The sequence below is a fragment of the Mastigoproctus giganteus genome, chromosome 3 (genome assembly GCF_048544385.1).
Source record: "Mastigoproctus giganteus isolate SK-2022 chromosome 3, ASM4854438v1, whole genome shotgun sequence".
NCBI classification, from domain to species: domain Eukaryota; kingdom Metazoa; phylum Arthropoda; class Arachnida; order Uropygi; family Thelyphonidae; genus Mastigoproctus; species Mastigoproctus giganteus.
This window is the reverse complement of record NC_143577.1, coordinates 203,222,526-203,243,154: the sequence shown is the minus strand read 5'-3', so window position 1 is coordinate 203,243,154 and position 20,629 is coordinate 203,222,526. Positions and strand designations below refer to the sequence as shown.

The following is a 20,629-nucleotide window of genomic DNA, read 5'->3' as shown; positions in this document are numbered from 1 at the left end:
CTAATTGTTCTCATTTTAATGGAATCTAGAATCCTGAGAGAAGAAGGTTTTAAGGCATAGACTCAGATGTGGGAGCAATATTCCATCTTGGGGCGGATTTGCGATTTGTACAGAGTGAATGAAAATGGGTAGCATAATATTTACTAGAATATTAAGGGTTTCGAGTGGATAAATATCGTCCGAAAGTGCGTGGGTAGAGTGGAGTTTCGAGCTTTTGGATCTGTTATGAAGAATTAGCTGTGATAGGCTTGAGGAAAGGTTACTGTGGTCAAAATCCGTTGCAGCTGGACCTGAATATTAGTATTAGTAATGCGCATATCGTGTAAGGAAGCCCAAGTCTTATGCTGCACCATTAAAAAAATAAATAAAATAAGTAATTAATAGATAATAAAAGAAAAGGAAATAGATAACGTATGCATTTACCCCTCCTGTAGATAACTATCCAGCTGACCATTGTATTTCCCCAGACTGTCAGCCTCTACCATCCACGTAACTTACTGCAGTAATTTATAACTCGCAGGCTAAAATAAAACTGCGTGCAATCCAGACTAAAACTGCCTGAATCCCCCCCGTAACTTGAATTTATAGCCCCTAGTTCTAGAATCAGCTATAACCGTGAAACCTTCGTCCTCATTTATTTTACTTATGCCTCTCAGAGCCTTAAACACTAATGAAGTCTCCTCTAAGGTGACTAGATTCGAAGTTCTGCAACCCCCATATGGATTCGAAGTATTTTCTTATATGGACTCCCTTTTTCCGATTGCACCAGGTGTCTTTGGACCAGTTCAAGAAGCTCGATATGTTAAATGCGGTCTCCACACTTGTACACATTATTCCAAGTGTAGTGTAAAATAGTTTTATATAATGTAATTATGATGTACCTATTACTACTCGAAAACGTTCCATAAATCGATAGAATAATATGGACTTCCTTGCATGCTGCCTACAATGCTCGGAAGGCTTCATGTCTGACCGTATCATAAAGCCCAAGGCCATTTCTGTCTTCCACTACTGACTTTAGTTCAACTCCACCAAGTGTATAAATTATTTTGAGGTTACTGTTCTCTAAGTGTAAGACTTTGTATTTTGCTGAATTAAGGTCTATCTGGGTAACTCTGAAGAAACTCTACTTGGTGGTGATCATTAACTACTATACCAAACTTTACATCATCTGAAAATTTAGAAATCACGCCCTCCATCCCTTCATCGATGTCATTTAAGAAAATCAAAAACAATAGTGGTCCCTTGGAGAACCTCACTTCTTACACCAACCCAATCTGAGGAATAACCGTTTATCACACTGCTCTGAAGTTATCCAGCTATCCATCTAAGGATATTCCCTGTGATTTCAAACTGTTCCAGCTTATAAAGTAACCTCTCATGTGGGACTGAGTTAAATGCTTTGCTGAAATCAAAATAAACAATGTCGAATTTATTCCCTAAGTCTAGCTCTTAAGTGAACCTGTTAAAACATCTAACCAGATTAGTTAAACATGATTTTCCCTTTAAAAAACCATGCTCAGTATCCATCAGTATCCTATTTCTATCTAAATCATCCAGAATTCCACCCTTGATCATTGTTCCTATGATTTTCCCAACTACTGAAGTTAGACTGACCGGTCGGTAATTTCTCACTTCACTCTTAGAAACGGCCTTATGTATTGGAGATACGTTGGCACTTTTCCAATCCAACGGAATCACTCCCGCGTCCAGTAATGCTCTGAAAATTAGCTTCAATGGTTCAATGCACTCACTTGCCTCCTCCCTTAAGATTATAGGATAAATTTTATCAACCCCAGAAACCTTACTGGCCTGTAGGCTCGAAAGTTTTTTCATTAAATAAACGTGTGAAATTTCAACTTCACTCCCAGAATTTTTCATGGCGTGAAGAGTTTTTCTTCTGTAAATATCGATGCAAAGTAACTGTTGAGTTCATCTGCAACGTCAGCTGGGGTATCTGATACTATCCCACGACCATTACATAAGGGTTCGATCTGGTTTGTCCTTCTCTTCTTTGAATTTATATACTTGAAGAATTCCTAATCTCCCTTCTTTGCTCTCTTTACTCAGCGATTTCTCATAAAGTGCCTTTGCCAGCCTAATCTTTTCTGTGGCACTATTACAGATCGCTTTGTAGCTGTTATAGGCTTCAGTACTTTTTATTGCTCTGTAACTTTTCCATTCCGTCTTTTTCTGCTCAAGTAATGTGGCAACTTCATTATTCATCCTACTTGGAATCCTCTGCGTGGAGTATTTTTTTTAAATAAAACCCTCGCACCACTTTTGTTTAAATGTTTACGTCTCAACAAAACAGATTACTTATATTTACAAGTGCGGGGAAAGCTGATAAAAAAATTTCCCCCCCGAAAGCTTTGCGGAATCCTTTTAAGTCTTGAGTTAATCCACAAAGCTTTCAGTGTATAATCCCTCCTATCGGGCTTGGGCAGATTTTCAGACACATTGACATTGTGACCTAACTCGCGGCATTTCTTCAGCATGGTCCTATATTTATCTAACAAATCGTCAGATCGTGTATGCTTAATGTCCTTAATCCCCACATCAATAATAATATTCTCATCCCCCGCTTTAAAATCTGACAGTCTGTTGAGGCCATCATTAATTGTTGCTTCCGGCAGACATACCCTGGTTATAGTCCACCTATCTTTACGAAAAAAAAAAAAAATAATAAATAAATCTTGGTTCGCTGAAAATGGAGGCTCCTGATAAGTCCTTTTAACCCAGTTTTCACTTGGTTATTATGTTCCGGGGTTCGATTAGAGAGTGCATCATTTGGTAGGTTGCTAGAGTCTTGAGTTCCAGTCGAGCTCACAGTTACATTATTCTCGAGGGGAAGCACACGTTTTTTCAGTGACTCAGGTTCCAGCGAAATTGTAATAAGTTTGGCTCTGTGAGATCATATGCTAGCTGCATATTTAATAATTGTAATAAAAACTGCGAAGGATAGACCTCTGAGAGTTCCCTTTTTTTAAACCCCAATCCTACCGAGAGATTGTGAATAACACAGCCGTAAAAGTTTTCTTTTCTCGTAAAATCTTTTCTCCGGGCATGGTCAGTCTCAGTAATATCAGATAATCTTAATTGAAATAAATCAGCAGTCATTAGCCACTTTTCAAAACTTGTCTAATGCGCCGAGGGATTGCCATAAGAAGATATGGAGAGTCCAATTGAAAGTCTAGGTCGTTGTCAGGTGGTAAACTTCAAAATAAGATCATAATATTTCAAAACTTCAGATAGTTATTTTAATTTTTAGGTACGTAACAAAATTAGATAAATGATAATTTTCGAAAATTAACTCAGACAACTTTTTTGAAGGAGAAGACCATAAGAGTATGTCCACGATCAAAGAGGCATATAACGTGAAATCGAAAATAGCTGCTGAATCCTTCCTAAATGTAAGTTCTGGTAGTGGAACAGGTGTTTACGGTATTTGAAGATATTTATAGTACCACTGGACAATGAAGATCAGGGGAACAATGATCTCGCGTATAGCCGAGGGAAATGAGTTGTGACAAAACAACATACTGTCGTACTTCCGGAAAGCGACGAATTTATCTAATTAGCTGTCAAAAGCTGCAATCGTCTTGAACACTGAACAAAGAGACTTGTTTCGATCATGACATTCATATCTTTAAAAAAATACTTATCTATGCAGATGCTTACATCGAAGTAATGATCAACGGTAGGCAGAATATCTCTTTGTGGTAACACGTTGCCTGGTAACAAGAAAAATATGATACTTGTAGATTTAATAACGCAGAAAGGCAAAAGCAGAGGATGAAGAAATAGACACCCAAAGCAGATGGCCATTGCAGATGCATTCCCTAGAAGTGTGACGCCTACGGCTTCGAAATTCGTTGAATCACTGTATTTAGTGTCAATCTGTTTGAAGGCCGCCTCTTTTAAGTACATGGCAACACGTACTTCAAAGGTAACTTGACTCATAGTCTGTTGGCATGGATATCATCATATTGTGTTGCTCATGATAAAGCCACGTTTCAGATAAAGCTAAGATCTCAAACTGCTTTCACACATGATTTGCTCAAAAGGCACATAAATTTCTCACTTTATCGGCTGGATCAAAACTCAGATCTCTTCCCCCTGGTGTGGAGAGGACAGCAATCCTACTAACTGTGCCATTTCAAGGGCATATATTCATCATTCACCATACATGTTTGAAATGATTTATGTGCTAATAACCGCTGGTGATATTTCGATTCATAGAGGTTCTGAAACATGCGAAATGTTTCGGAACCTTTCCAAACAAAATATCAGGAGATTAATTCAGTTAGTGAGGATTTCTTACGGTTAATATTTTGAAAAAAAAAATAAAATAAATAAATATATATATATATATATATATATATATATCTGATAATTAAAATAAATATGATATTTAAATAAAATCATCAGCCAGTAGTACGGCAATAATGCCGTACTACTGGCTGATGTATTTTTTTTTAATTTTTTTTAATTTTTATTTAATTTTTTTTTTAATTTTTATTTTTTTTAAATTTTTATTTAATTTTTTATTTATTATTTTTATTAATTTTTTAATTTTTTTTTTATTTTTAATTTTTATTTAATTTTTATTTAAATATCATATTTATTTTAATTATCAGATATAATTAGGCATCATGTGGAGGATGTGCATTTGCTGCCTCTAATGATAGCTACATAGCCATATTTATTTATTTTTATTACTTTTACCTAACTTTTACCTCACATAATATATATATATATATATATATATAGGGAATACAGTTAGCGAATGCTCTGTCCGAAAAGGTTTCAAAATTTATAAATTATATGATTAATCACATAGGAGCGTCATTGTGTTACAGCATGAGTCACAGGGTGCGTCACACATGATTTCTGTTTGTCTGGTGGAATACACCTGGTATGGTCCATTACCATGTTTTCATTTCATCCTAAAAATCCTCAATTTTCTGTCAACTGATAGAACAAGAACAACAGACAGAAGTTACTGCCATCTTAAATTCTCTCCATTATGAATTTGAAAGAACATACAGCGAAATATTCATTAAATAAAATTATTTATTTTATTTAAATAAAATTATTTTTATTCAATGTGAATTATCCTTTTATAGGGATTATGTCTTAAAAGGGTCATTAGAATGTGGACTTATGCCTCTGTTTGCCCTCACTTCAGGTAATAAAACATTATCATTAAGGGAACATTTCAGAATACTCCAATGCTCCGGGCAAATTCGTAGACTACTGGACAGTTTCCTCTTGATGTGATTTCGTAAGCGGAATTTTCCCCAATTCGAACAAGAGTATCCACACTCACATGGTCGTAAAAGTGTACAGCATAACTTTGATCACATTTTTTTAAAATGGATTCTGCTTTCGAAGGATCAAAATACATTTTCCACTGATCCCAAGAGAATGGAAACACCACATCCGGATTGTTTACTGTAATACTGCAGTTATTATTGGCTGCGTCTTTCACCGAAGTTATTCCACACTGTGATTTCAGTACCCTTTCTAAAAGCCGAGGACCGTTATGAGCCCATAAATCCCTTCTGTAGTTTCGGGAAAATTCATGGATACAGCTATTCATGAAAGGATGATATTTGTCAAATATAAATATTCCATTGGCAATATATCCATCCTGCTCTTTAAACAGCGCATTTCTAAATCCGTGTAATGATTTTAGAACTACAAAATCTAAGTCAAGGTACATTCCACCGTACTTCCACATGGCAGCAAGCCTTAATGCATCGCTAAGATGATGAACTTTGTGCGGTCCACCTCTCCAATTAGATTTTGAAATCCATTCTCTCAACGGAGTGTCGCTCAGAAAGCTCTGGGCGCTGATGGAGTAGAATTGCACGTTACCATATACTTCCTCAATTTTCATCGTAAGTGAGTTCATTTGTATGCGAGGACTTGTCATGAACACCGTTACCTGCATATCAAGGTGGTGTTTAGCTGCAGACTCAACTGCGCACGCCTGACGGGCTTTCAAGAAAGGTCTTTCAGATGTCTCCAGAAAAATGATTTGAGAAGATTTTCTCTGAGTGAGGTATTTGTTGATCAAATCAGGCCACTCGATGGAAAAGTATTTGTTGGGTTCATCTAGAATGAAAAAAAAAAAAAAGAAATAAAAATACTTTTTTGAAATAATTCCCTAAAGTTTAAAGAAGTGCAATCAGCAGGGATGAACTGACATTGGATAATATGCAATAAAATAGGTAAAATATATCTCGTTTCAGATATGTTGATTATTAAATATTAATGGGGATTTAATATTTTCAAATTTATTTGTTTGTTAATAATTATTTTTTTTTAACAAATATTCAAAAGTTTCTCGAAATACTACTTTACCTTTCGTATTAAGGAAATAGATTAGAATTCCACCCACACTTCCAACTAACGCTAAAACTAATACTTTGAGACGTCTCATCTCTTAACTGGACACTAAGCGATTTGATGCAGAAGCTTCTTCTATCCGTATTTTCTGTTCTCTTTTCAATGGCGATCAATTCGAAATGAGCACTCGTTCCTTCTGTAGATACGAGGATGGTCGATGTTGAACTGAATTTTGTTATTCTTATAGAAGATCACTACCTCAAACCATAGCACCCAACATTCGAAATCTTGGCCTCAATTCTGAAGCATATTACTTCCTTCATGCGAATTACAAGCAGTTCGAGATGGCGTCAGGTCTTTCACTCCTAGCAACTACGCGCAATTGTGAAAGATTGATGCAAAAAATTTTCTGGTTGTGAAACAGTTGTTGGTCTTCCGCTTGATAATGTTCAGAAGTACAGCACCACTACACATGACACAAAAATGCCGCTTGATCAGGCGTAGCCGATGGCTGTCACAAATGTCAACGTCTGTCGTGACTTTGAAACACAGACGAATAATAGCAGCATGAAATGTTGAAACGAAAATGTCAATAAATGATGGAAGTACAAGATAGCAATTATTCGTGGACACTTGCTCAAGAAATTGTATGCAATGTTGGCCTCAAAATTGTTAACATTTAACAGGGAAATACGTGCTGTTATTAGAGGCGAATATGTGAATCTTGTGAAAACGCAATTCTGCAACGAATGGTTGGAGTGCACCCCTGTTGACACGAGTACACTACTTCACGATACAATGACAGGAGGTCCAGTACATTACGGCGCAACAAAGGAGGTCCCTGACTCAAAAAACTTCAATACAGTCTTTAATTGGCCAGATCATGGCGATTGTCATTTGGAACTCAGAATTAATTCTTTATAATTTTATGGAACTTAGTGAATATTTTTTTTTATTTATTAAAATTGGTGGTGCCAACCAGAAAAGGCGTATTCTGCAAGGTGGCGATGAACAGTGAGTTCATCGCCACCGCCACCTGTGCGCCGCTAAAATATACAAATATAAAAGTAAACCTGAAAGGATTATACACAAATTACATATTGAACAGCTACAATCTGAAAAACTAATCATTAGCTTAACATGGATCTGACCACTGGCTTAAACTGGAGTCATTATCTGGACTTGACCACTCACACGAACGGGACATGTCCCAGGAATGGCATGCGAAGACCTGACAAAGACATTGTGCAGTTTGCTGCCGAAACATCATTAGGCGACCTGAACCGGGTACTCTCACTCGGTTCACTTTCTTTCCCTTCCCTTGGCAGGGGATGGTTACTCTGTACCCCCCCTGCCATCCTCTATCTTCACCTGGTGAGGCATGGGCCTGCCCCGCCGACTTTTGGGGTTATCTTCACTATCGATCCCATATTTCTGTCTTTCACCCCACAGTCTTCAGTCTCCCTTCCCTCTCTAGCTATCTTGCGACTAGCGTTTGACCCTTGCCAAAACTACACAAGCCCCACACTAAAATTAAAACAAAAAAAAAAAAAGAAAAATGAACTCTAACCCGTATAACTTATATCTCTTTCGGCCTGACCCAATTTCTAGCGTTTCTCCCCCCCCCCTCCACTTTTTTCTTTTTTTTTTTAGATCCTAGCCACTGAAATCTCAGGAAATTGGGTGGCAGGACCTGCCAGAGTAAATAGTAAATTTCTAAAATACTGGTGTACCTGGTCTGCCTCCACGAGGTATAGTGTGGGCAACGGTGGGTCTCATTTGAGACCCAACGGCTAAAAGACCAGATTAACAACGGTACAAAACATTACACACCACAATATCCATACACTTTTAAACCTCTGGCTTCAACAGTGTTCTGTATCACACCACAATGTATACTACGCGGGGATGGGGGAAACCCCTGGTGCCGTTAGACCCTAAACACACTATACACTATACTATTGACAGAGAGGAACAACAGTACAGACATCACACACCTCAAGATCCATATACTTTTAAATCTCTGGCCTTTACAGTGAACCGTATCACACCACAATGTAAACTGCGCAGAGATGGTGGGAACCCCTGAGCAGTTTACATTGTGCCCTGGTGCCGTTTGACCCTAAACACACTTTATTGACAGAGAAGATGCAACAAAAATCGTACAAAAAGAGAAAATTGAAACACTCGGACTTGAAGCCCTACCCTCTAGAGCAGGCCTTCTTAAACTATGGGTCGCGACCCCATTTGGGGTCGCGTAGCAAAATTCTGGGGTCACGAGAGATTTTAATGTCAAATATTTAAATACATGATTTTATAACATCTAGATGTGTATTTGTGCAGAGTCACACTCACACACCTGCACACAAACAAAGGGAGGATGGCGCGCGCACATGCAGCGAGACTATGATTCAATAACACTGACAGTAATGTGAACTAGTGTAGTATTGACGCTCTTCTAGTGTAGTCAATTGTCAGTGTTCCGCCGTAACGAGATTTTAGTTTTTTTTATTTATTCGGTAATTAATAAATCAATTATTATATGCAATGTTATTTTTATATATTTATTGTATTTTAGGATCAAAATAATTTTGGCCATGGATAAATGGCTAAACTTAAATAAGAATAGCAATGACGCAGATAATAATGCTACAAACTCTTCTCAGGCAGGACAAAATATTGAAAAACAGGCATCTTATGTGCGAAAAAAGAAAATATGATGAGTCTTTTCTTCAATTTGGCTTTACATTTCAAAATTGTAAGGGTAATGAACAACCTCTTTGTTTGATCTGCAATGAATTGTTGGCTCCGGAGAGTATGAAACCATCAAAATTAAAAAGACATCTTGAATCAAAGCATGTTTCGTATGTCAATAAACCAAAAGAATATTTTGAAAGACTGTATAAATCTTTAAATAAAGAAAAAAAATCCTTTGAAAAATTTATAACCGTTATTGAAAAATGTTTACTAGCGTCATATGAAGTTTCATACTGTATTGCTAAAAATAAAAAGCCGTTCACCATTGGAGAAGATCTTGTATTACCTGCTGCTATTAAAATGGTAGAAATACTACATGGAAGTAAATATGGCGATGATATTCGAAAAATTCCTTTGTCGAACGACAGTGTCTCGAATAGAATTTCTGATATTAACGAGGACCAATTAGTGCAACTTATTACAAGAATTAAAGAAAGCCCAAAATTTTCAATTCAGTTGGACGAAACAACTGATATTACTAAATTGGCTCAGTTGTTAGTATATGTCAGGTACGTTTATAAAGAAAGCGTGGAGGAAGAATTGTTATTTTGTCGTCCTATGGAAGACCATACTACAGGGAAAGACATATATTGTAAAGTTGACGAATTTTTAAAAACTGAAGGTTTAGAATGGAAAAATTGCTGTGGAATATGCACAGATGGTGCAAGAGCGATGACCGGCAAAAATTGTGGTTTTAAATCATTTTTTCAAGCTGCTCATTATGATCATATAACTTTTACTCACTGCCTTATTCACCGAGAGGCCCTTGCAGCAAAAAAATTAGCACCAGAATTGAACGATGTGCTTCAGGATGCTGTTAAGATTATAAATTTTATTAAGAGCCATGCCCTTAACAGCCGCTTATTTTCAAATCTCTGTAAGGATACGGATTCCAACTACACAACTTTATCATTACATGCAGAAGTAAGATGGTTGTCAAGAGGTCAAAGTTTAAGAAGATTATTGCTATTAAAGGACGAGATCGAAATATTTTTAACCGAACGAAAATGTGACCTTGCTGCTCTTTTTCAAAATGACTTATGGCTATCCAAGCTGTGTTATTTGTCAGATATTTTTGCGAAATTAAACGATCTCAACTTGTCTCTCCAAGGAAAAAATTGCGATATATTTACTTCGAATGATAAAATTGAAAGTTTTATCAAAAAGATCAACATTTGGAAAAGTAGGGTAGAAAAAAATTCGTTCGAAATGTTTTCCAGTGTCGACAATTTTATAATCGAGAAAATTCATTGTAAAACTTTTATTGCAAAAATTATTGTAGATCACTTAAAAGCGCTAGAAACACAGTTCCGTACATATTTTATATTAAATATTGATTTCCAAAAAACAGTTTGGATTCAAAAGCCTTTTTGGATTGGCTTAAGTGAGATTGATCATCTACCACTTAAAGCTCAAGAGGAATTTGCTGAGCTTTCGAGTGACTCAAACTTAAAACTACAATTTCAAAATAAGTCCTTGACTGAATTCTGGATCGGAACTAGAACTGAATTTCCCACAATCGCTGATATGGCGTTAAATGTACTTCTGCCATTCAACACCACATATTTATGTGAAGTTACTTTCTCAGCTTTAACACATATTGAATCCCAGTATCGTTCAGCGCTAAAAAATGTTGAAGAGGTCTTACGTCCAGCAGTGTCAAACATTCCACCAAGATTTAATTTGTTATGCAATAAAAAACAGGCACATCCATCTCATTAAATTTTTTACTTTAATTTTAATTTAATACTTACCACTCAACGACTGCGTTCGAATATATTCGAGCGAACTAAGACGGTCAGAATCCCCTTTTATTTATGTTATTGCAAAAAATGCAATTTTGATGAAAAATAGGGCATATAATTTTTGTAACTATAATAAATACAATTTTACAATTTTTTTGTGCAATTTTTATAGGGTCGTGATTACAATTTTTATATTTATATGGGGTCGCCAAGAAACTCGCAATCATAAATGGGGTCGTGAATGAAAAAAGTTTAAGAAGCCCTGCTCTAGAGCAAAGGATACAATGGATATATCCTAGCATAAGGATATATAACTTTTTTTTTTTTTTTTTGGGGCAGAGTGGAAAGTTCAGCTGTCCACCATGGAACTGTAGTATGCTTGCTAATTTTCTTCTTAGCGGAGCGTTCTGTAGCACGTAGCACAAAGTAAGGCAGCCTGTACATAGAATGCATATTCTGAGGCATTGAACTGGTTCAAAGACCGGCGAGTGTCAAACGTTAAAATCCTGGTGAATTGAAGACATAAATTAAGGCCATTTGATGGTTTTGATAGAAAATCATTTAAGATCTTTTGGAGGAGGAGAAGGAGGGGGACCTGTAGTATTTGAAAGGAGAGATACCTTAAAAGTGATTGCTCGTTGGTCACTGTTTGTGTAGTCAGTATGTATGGTCCAATCAGAGATCCTCGAAGACATGGCGGACGTTGAAATGGTTAAATCAATGTTTGATTCTCCGTGGATGTTTGAGAAGGTGTGCGGTTGATTGGATAAGTTGTGCAGATTTAAATTGTAGGTGAATAAAAATTCCTCGAAAATCTTACCTCTGTTGTCCAAGACACTGCTGAACCATAAGAAAGATTTTTAATTTGAATCAGTTGTAATTATTAAATATGTGGGATTTAAAATAGCAAACACCTGTTCTAGATATTTTTCTAATAAATTAATATCTGCTGATGGTGGACAATATAGTGACAGTAAGTAGAACGAGAAAGTTGTTGATGTAGAGCCTAAAATACAGGTGGAATTTTGATTACACAAGCCAGATAACAGTGATATCCAGCTTGTTGTTGGATATAATGATGGCAGATTTAGCATCTACTGCAGAGGACTGGATGATTCTTGTAGTCATGGGATATCCCATAACTTTGGAAGATTGCCCATAAATTTGCTTAGAGACATAAGGTTTCTGAATGTATATATTATCAAATAAATGTTCCGTTGCAATGAGCCTGATCTCATCAGCAAAGCATCTAGAGTGTTGCGCATTGATCTGCATGATGGTAAGTTGGAAGGGACAGTCTGGTTCGCTGCCTAGCTATGCAGAGAGAGGAACATTTCCCGTCTCTGGTCTCGAGATCGCTTGTACCGCTTGTTGTTCATTATGATTGCCAAACGATGGCATTACCGAGAGACCTGCGGGCCAGATATCTGTGTTTAGATATCTTTCTATATTGGGACTTTTGATCTTAATCCGGAAAGAGGAATAGGATGGATGCCTGATCTGGACCTTTATAGGGGTACCGGGTATGTTGAGCTGCTTCAGAAGGGTTTCAATAACCTCGACAATGATCTGACACCAACTGCTCTCCAGGAGGAGCTGCATCACAGTAACCTCCACTAACTTGATCATTCCCAAGTTCAAGACGAAAGTCAGAACAGGAAATACTTATCACTGGGTTGTGGAGTTGTCACCAACAACTCCACAACCTGGGGACGCTTAGCCACACCGACAGAGTTTTTATAAACTGAGGCAGTCACCGCTTTAGGGAGCACGTAGCTGGCCCTAAGTGTTTCCGATGTTGCCGGTTTGGGCATACCACTCATACCTGTGCCCAAACCCAACCCACTTGTAGCCACTGTGTAGAACGTGGCCACGACTTCAACACGTGTCCGAATAAAGACAAGCTGCCGACCTGTGTAAATTGCAAATTCCATAAACTACCAGCAGAGCACTCAATTAGGGACAGCGAATGTCCAGTGTACTGTAAAGCAAAGAGCAATTTCCAAATGAGACTAGATTATGGCCACACGCCCTAAATCCTATAACATCAACAGGGTAAAATTCATACAACTGGACGCACAAAGGTCCAAAATAGTAGCGGCGCAGCTCACAAAGACGGGGAACGAGGCAAATCTCGACATATTCCTCATCCAGGAGCCATATGCATATCGCAAGGAGGTCAGGGGTTATCTCCTGGCCTATAAGATTTTGCAGGATCCCAGAGAAACACCCTGGGCTTTCATATTGATTCGGAATCCAAATATAACAGCAACAAAAATAACCAACTACTGCACATCTTGGGCAGCATGTGCCAATATTATTACGCCCCTGGGTGAATTTCATGCGGTATCGCTATACTGTCACTCAGGTGAAGATATACTACGCAACCAGATAGCTGAGGAGCCTCCAGACAGACTTCCCAAACAGTAAGATTGTCGTGGTAACGGATGTGAATTGCAGGTCCCCAGCTTGGTTCAGGGAGACCAAGGATAGACGTGGAGTACAGAACGGCAACGACTAGAAGATTACTTAGCGAATAGTCCGTACACTGTCATCAGCCGACTAAACAACCTGGCAACATTCTTTAGTTCGATGGAGGAGGCCACAATCGATGTCTCTCTGGCTACCAGATCCCTCACTGGTCTCCTAACATCGTGGAAAATCTAAGAAAGCTGGAACACGTCGGACCACAGGGCCATCACGTTTGAGCTTCAACGCTCCCTTAGCCGACACCAAACAGTGAGGCAGGCACATCCAAGGTATGCCATAGAGAAAGTGATTCGCCACTCTTCCAAGCCACACTGACCACAGCAGCCCAATCGCTGAACGTCATTGGACTCAGCCCGGATCAGCACCAAATGACGGTCGCTGGTCTCACCACTGAAGCTGCCAACACCTCTATTAAAAAGAAAAACCCAACCCCAGGAGCTGTACCCTGGTGGACTCCAGAGCTACAGAGGCTTAGGCAGGAGGTGTACAGGAGAAGGAAACTCTTCCAGCGGACAAGGCTCTCCCAGCCGGCAGCGGAAGTGGAGGCACTAAGAGAGGACTTCCGGGACGCAAGGACCTATACACTGCAACCATACGCCAGCGTAAGATGCGCAGTTGAGAACACCTTGTTTCTGTCTGCGCGGGTAGCATAGTGGTATCGTCACCGTCCTCCCCTCACCGGGTGGAAAAGGCCTGGGTTCGAATCGAGGAACTTTAATGGGCTTTTTTCACTCCGTGGCTGAGTTAGTTGGTCTCAGGGGTTGATAGCAAGGTTTTTCACCCCAGTAACTGGGGTTTTTTCGTCCAGCAAAACAGGCAAATCAACCATAGAACATACGCAATTTACAGACACAAATACGGGTTAATGTATTTAATTACGGGTAACCCTAAAATAATAATAACACCTTGTTTCTACTACTGGGAATGATAACCACTGGTGTGTGGTATAGGGAGTAACCATAAACAAACTCCCCAGGCGTGAGGCCATACCAGCGACGACGACACGGCAGGGTATTATACTCGGACCTAGCAGAAACAATTATTAACATCATGGACACCATGTTTCAAGACCATCTTGCCCTCTCTACCCCAGAGCAGATAACCCTCTGTGCGGACAATGAAACCTACTGCACGACTGCAACAAAAGACCCTTTCACCAACCTTGAACTGGAAACAGCTGCCATGAGGATTAGAAACAAGAAATCTCCTGGCTCTGATCTCTTGGAGCCAGAGATTGTCAAAAAAGCCGTCGAAACCATTCCAGAGGTGCTTCTTAACCTATGCAACCACTGCCTCAAAGAAGGCCTGTTCCCCCAAGCCTGGAAAACTGCAAATTTGTGCCTCATTCCCAAAAGTCCCAACAAACAACTGGACCTTCCGGGATCATACAGACCCATAGAACTCTTATCAGTCCCGAGCAAGCTGTTTGAGCAGCTATTAAGAAACAGAATAGGGATCCACTACACTGCAGCTAGCCTGCAATCACCCTAACAATATCGATTTAGGAAGGGCTGCTCAACCCTGGATGTCCTGGAAAATATTACTAATGCTGGAACTACCTCAGATCAGAAATACTTTCTGGTCATAGCAATAGATTTTGCTGGGGCGTTTGACACTTTATGGTGGCCAAGCGTCCTGGCTGGACTCCAGAAGGCCAACCTACCGTCAAATCTGTATCAAGTAATCAAATCCTACCTGTCTAATAGGTTCGTGACAGTCAGAGCACCATATTCTTCAGTAACAAGAAAAGTATTCAGTGGATGCCCACAAGGCCCAGTCCTGGTCCACTTCTATGGAACCTGGTTTTAGACGACTTTTTGCACCTGGAACTCGGCGACGTCGTCCCCATGGCCTATGCGGATGATGTGGTTCTGATGCTGCCTGGGGGAGTCTAGGGCGCAACTGAAGAACACCGCCAACAGAGCAATAGAAACTCTAGAGGACTGGGCTAATAACAATAACTTGAAGATCTTATCCTGAAGACAAGATCTATATTATTAAAAGGAGCCTTAGATTCCAGACGACCCCCCTCAAATCAATATACAAGGTAACACAATTAAGCTTACCACCGAATTAAAGCACCTTGGAGTCGTACTAGACAAGAACCTGAGCTTTACACCACATATAGTGCACTTACGGAAGAAATTTAGAGGATACTCCGGGCTTTTTGCGCGAATCACACGCAAGGAATGGGGTTTGAGGAGAAAAATCCCCAGCCTCTACTATAAAGCTATTTTCCTGCCAGCGATTACATATGCTGCTGGAATATCGTATCGCAAGGCTGCCACTGCAGTGAACCGCAAAAAAGTGGAGACTACGCAGCGACACATACTCATAACCAACTCGAGAGCATGTAACACTATAAGTACCCACGCACTCCAGGCCCTAACGGAATTCCTCCTTCTGGACCTGGAGATTGTTAAGAATGGGCTACTCTATCAACTGGCCAAAGGCAGAACGACAACATACCTCGACTACACTATAGATCTGTCAAATGATCCCAAATCAGAAAGGAACCGTCTCTCCGCTTACCTCCAACAAACTTGGCAGGCTCGCTGGGAGACCTCCAGCAAAGTTGCAATAACTAGAAAATTTCTACCCAACATACTTATTCAACAGATGCCTTCAGGAGGAAACTTTTCGGGCAATTTTGAAGGTCGCTCTAGTTAAGTTGATCAGAAAGCCGGATAAGCCTTCTGTAGCGGCGAGATCGTACAGGCCGATCGCTCTGCTGGATAATTTGGGCAAATTGCTAGAGCGACTATTGGCCATTAGATTGAATAACCTACTGGTAGAACAGGATCTGCTTTCAAGGAGTCAATATGGGTTATGCCCCGGACGTTCCTGCGGGGATTCTCTTGTGGACTTTGTCTCTTCAGTTGAAAACTCGGTACTTAAACATACCCTGGCTGTTTTCATCGACTTCGAGAGCGCCTTCGACTGCCTTTGGTGGGAGAGAGTCCTGGGGCGTCTGCAATCGACTACGTGTTCCAACCACCTTTACTTTTTAATCCGTAATCACTTTGTCAATAGAATCATAATAGTCAAGGCTAAACATAGCCAAGTATCAAGTTAACTGTATCTAGAGGGAGCCCACAGGCCTCTATATTGGGTCCTTTTACATGGAACTGCAGCAGTGGCTCTCCCCATCTTTCAATAACGTCAGTATAATAGCGTATGCAGACGATCTCACCATCTTGGTAAATGGTAACTCTAGGGTCGATCTTGAAACTATCGCAAATTTTGTTCTCGGAGATCTCTACGATTGGACTGTGACCAATAAGCTTAAAATCAGCTTGTCAAAAACAAAGATGATGATTCTTGGATCAAAGTTGGATATTTCTCGTACTCCGTTTGTCAAGATCAACTACATTCGTCTCCCCATAGTTAAAGAGAACAAGGTTCTGGGAGTGGTAATTGATTCCAGTCTCAATTTTAATTCCTCACTTCACAAACTTATCATCTAAAATACGTAGATTTACTGGTGCAATTATTAGGGCGTCCTGTGTTGAATGAGGTCTCTCTAGAAAAAATTAAAGGATCTATTACAATGCAGTTTTCCATCCTTTGGTCACGTATGCTGCCGGTGCGTGGTTTCACAGGGCACGGCTCAAACACTTCAAAGCAAAACTCGCCTCCTTGCAGAGAACCATCATGCGATGTATAGTTAAGGCATGGAAGACAGTCTTGACGCAAGCTCTTCACATATAGCTGGAACATTACCTTTAGACTTGCTGGTTACTTACAGAGGATTTTTATACAGAATGAAAAACCAGGTTGAGACAGAATTTTTATACAGAATGAAACACCAGATGGGAAACAGCTCCTGTTGGTGCAACAATGTGAAAATTTGTACCACCAGTTTCATTTCTTCCTGATAAACGTGTTTGATTGTGGTTCTGCATGGACATATTTACGTCCTACTTGTTGACAGGACATGGATCGATGAGCCAGAGTCCTTTTAGGTTCAATTTATCACAATCTTACTTCTGTTCGTGTGGATCACCAGAAAGTTGGGATCACATCTTGTATCATTGGTCCCTGCATGATGATCTCAGACTTCCTCTTCATACACCTACTAATTTTCAACCAGGACAGGAGTCGTCTCTGCTTGAAAGCTCGGAGTCATACCAGATTCTTCAGGCTTTTGCTCAAGGCGTATTTCTTCAAAGGCTTTCAGTGTCGACAGATCTTAACAGGATGCGGCACAATGGCCCTGCTGATGCATAGCTGGTTAGATCTCTTTTAATAAAGGTTATATAAACTCAAATCCTCAAGAAGTGAAATTTTTCCTCGGCCCACAGACAAAATTAAGTGCTTTGCTTTCTCGTTTTTTTAGAAGCACCACTACTTTCTTTCTTTTATTTCTTTACTTATTTATTTATTTTTTATTTTATTTTTTTAGCAGCACCACTACCTTCTTTCTTTTCGTTTTATTTTTATTGTACAGGTTTTATTTTATTTTCTTCTACTTCATTTATTATTTCAATTTTATTCATTTCTTTTCCAAATCCAGCACCATGGGTGGTCTTTTTTATTTTTGTTTCCCCTGGAATGGGCCGACAGAGGATCCTGGCCTACCTTCTGGCAGCGTCAGGTGGGTCAGAGTCTCTTTTGAGACAGTACGTGCTTTTCATGGACTGGCACACCTTCTCGTGGTGTGGACGAGTACCCAGAATCAATCATCTATCCAGGTGACCGATGCTTCTGGGTAGCCAAGAGAACAAATGTGGGGGTGGAAGAACGTTTGTTGTTTCTATGTATCTTTATTAATTAAATTTTATATTTTTATCCCTTTCCTCCCGTATCCTCTGTCTAGTTAATCAATTCTTCACTGGACTCTACCATGCCCCCCTTTTGTCCCCTCCCAAATAGCACCTGACTTGTTAACTCCCAGAAGATTCTAGATTCGGGGGAGGGGGGTATGTAATGTTATATTCCTCACCGGGACTCTAGGCTCTGTGTTCAAAATGACTGACACAACTCATATGCATTATATATAATTTGTTTATTAACAAAAATGCAAATATAGATTATTTAGCAAATCATTACACATTATTTATTTGATATTAGTACATGGCATGGACTATGATTCTGGTCATTAGGCTCTCCTATACATCATCTTCTTCTTGCCCTTGGGCTAGTAACACTCTCTTGCGTTTATATATATATATATATATATTATTTTTCAATTAAAGTTCACTAAAACAATCATATTTATTTCTACAGTTATTACACATTTCTTTCTTTTAATCCTTCGCTAATACAATTCTCTCTTTCTTAAGCCAACTGTCCGAATGATAAATTTCTCTGGACAAATCTCACCTTAACAGTAATAAAGAACCATTACAATTTAAATGGTAATACCATTTAAATTGTAATGGTTCTGTCTTACCGTTGGATTTTCAAGGAAAATAAATAGATAAATAAATCTCGGCTATTTGCGGCTAGCAGCGCCTCTCTCCTATTACTGGGACGTTATTCATGTTAACATACAACTGTACCTGCTCTATAAGTTAACCCGTCCAAAATTATTACTTTCCCTCCACTAATTAATCAGTAAATATACCATAACTATAAACAATCCTTCGTTAGACTAGTTAAGATTATTTCCTTACTATAGAACATGCACTGAGTTTACTGAAAGTGCTCTCACAATCTCAGTTAATTTCCGAATCTTTCCTACAGTCCTTTGCAAATATATATAAGTAGGAGTGGGGTCACTTTGAACGAAACTGACCAGGGGGGGCGGTCTGTCAATCCTCCCTTCCCCCACCCCGCCAACCCTCCCCTCTCCGAGCTCGCGGTCTGCCTCCCCCCCTCCCCTACCCCCGAAACACTTTGAACCAATTTTGTCAGCGGGTGGTCCGTCGACCTACCCCTCTCCCCACCCCTCGCCACTAGGTGGCGCTGTCATCGAAACACTTTGAACAATTTCAAGCGGATGGTCTGGCGGCCTTCCCCCTCCCCTACCCCCGAAACACTTTGAACCAATTTTGTCAGCGGGTGGTCTTCCATCCTCCCCTCTCCCCACATACGCCGCCATAGAAACACTTTTAAGCTAGCTGACCAAGGGCTGTATTCCACCCTCCCCACCCCCACATGTTGAATCTTTGATTGTGATGACATCACCAATCACGTGAATCCTTCCCATGATAATGTTATTTTTAGGCAATAAATTAATTATTTTGAATTGTTTTTACTTTAAAGTATTCATGAGCAAATCAAAAGGTATTATTTGAATATAATTAAAGTATTCATGAACAATATTTTTAACCAATGGTATTTTTAAGTACTCAAAACCAATATTAGTAACCAATTGTATTTTTTAAAGTATTCATGAACAAATAAATATGAACAATATTTTTAACCTGTCCCCCAAACACGGTGTAACAAGTCTTAAAACCTCATAATCCTTTGGTGTAATCCAAAGAGAGGATTTTCTTCCCCCCATGCATTTGAAGGTGATTTTTTAAATTTTGCTACTGGATGGCAACAGATGTATATTTTAAATATGAAGACTATTTTAAACAACATGTTAATTTTAAATTGTTGTTTTTACTTTAAAGTATTCATGAACAATCAAAGGTATTATATGAACATAAAGTATTATTCATGACCAATATTTAAAACAACATGTTATTTTTAGGCAATAAATTAATTAGTGCTATTCGTGAACAAATCAAACGTATTATTTGAACAACTAAAGTATTCATGACCGATATTTTTAACCAATGGTATTTTTTAAAGTATTCATGAAGAAATCAATGGTATTTTGTGATTTGAAAGTGATTTTCAATATAATTTTTAATGAAGACGGATTTTAACAGATGACCTTTTTTCTTTTTCTTTTTTTGAATACTGAACTACAGTTGCTTTCGAATATATTTGAATAAATTTGTACCTCAACATCCTCGTGAATATTGTTGTTTGCCGTACAACGAACAGTCAAACACAATCATGGCAAGATTTCACTGGTTCTCTTTATTTCGAACACAGTTATAATTTGATTAGTGTTATTACTTGAATGCAATTAATGTGTTTTTTTCATAATTATAAAGTTCGAAATTAATTTAAAATGGTTGAATTTTAAGGGGAAATTTAAAAAGTTAAAAGAAATTTCCCAAAAGTTGTGTGAAAATTACAAGGTAAACATCGTAACTCCCAAGCTGTATAACATTCTTACTATTCTGGTTAAAATTCTAAAATCTTCATTGCAGACATGGGTTAAACGAGCTTTTATCGGAATTCTAAAGAGACCGCACAGGTCTTTACTAATA

At 38.8% G+C, this 20,629-nt stretch overlaps 1 protein-coding gene across 1 annotated transcript in view; it reads right to left on the bottom strand.

The window, feature by feature from the left end:
* Nucleotides 1–5,221: 5,221 nt before the first annotated feature.
* Nucleotides 5,222–20,629, bottom strand: part of LOC150088594 (lactosylceramide 4-alpha-galactosyltransferase-like) — a 17,412-nt gene continuing 2,004 nt past the window's right edge. Inside the window, exon 2 of the mRNA XM_090370249.1 lies at nt 5,222–6,123. Within this exon, the coding sequence (XP_090226375.1) occupies nt 5,222–6,123 (902 nt within the window). The remainder of the gene's footprint in view (nt 6,124–20,629) is intronic.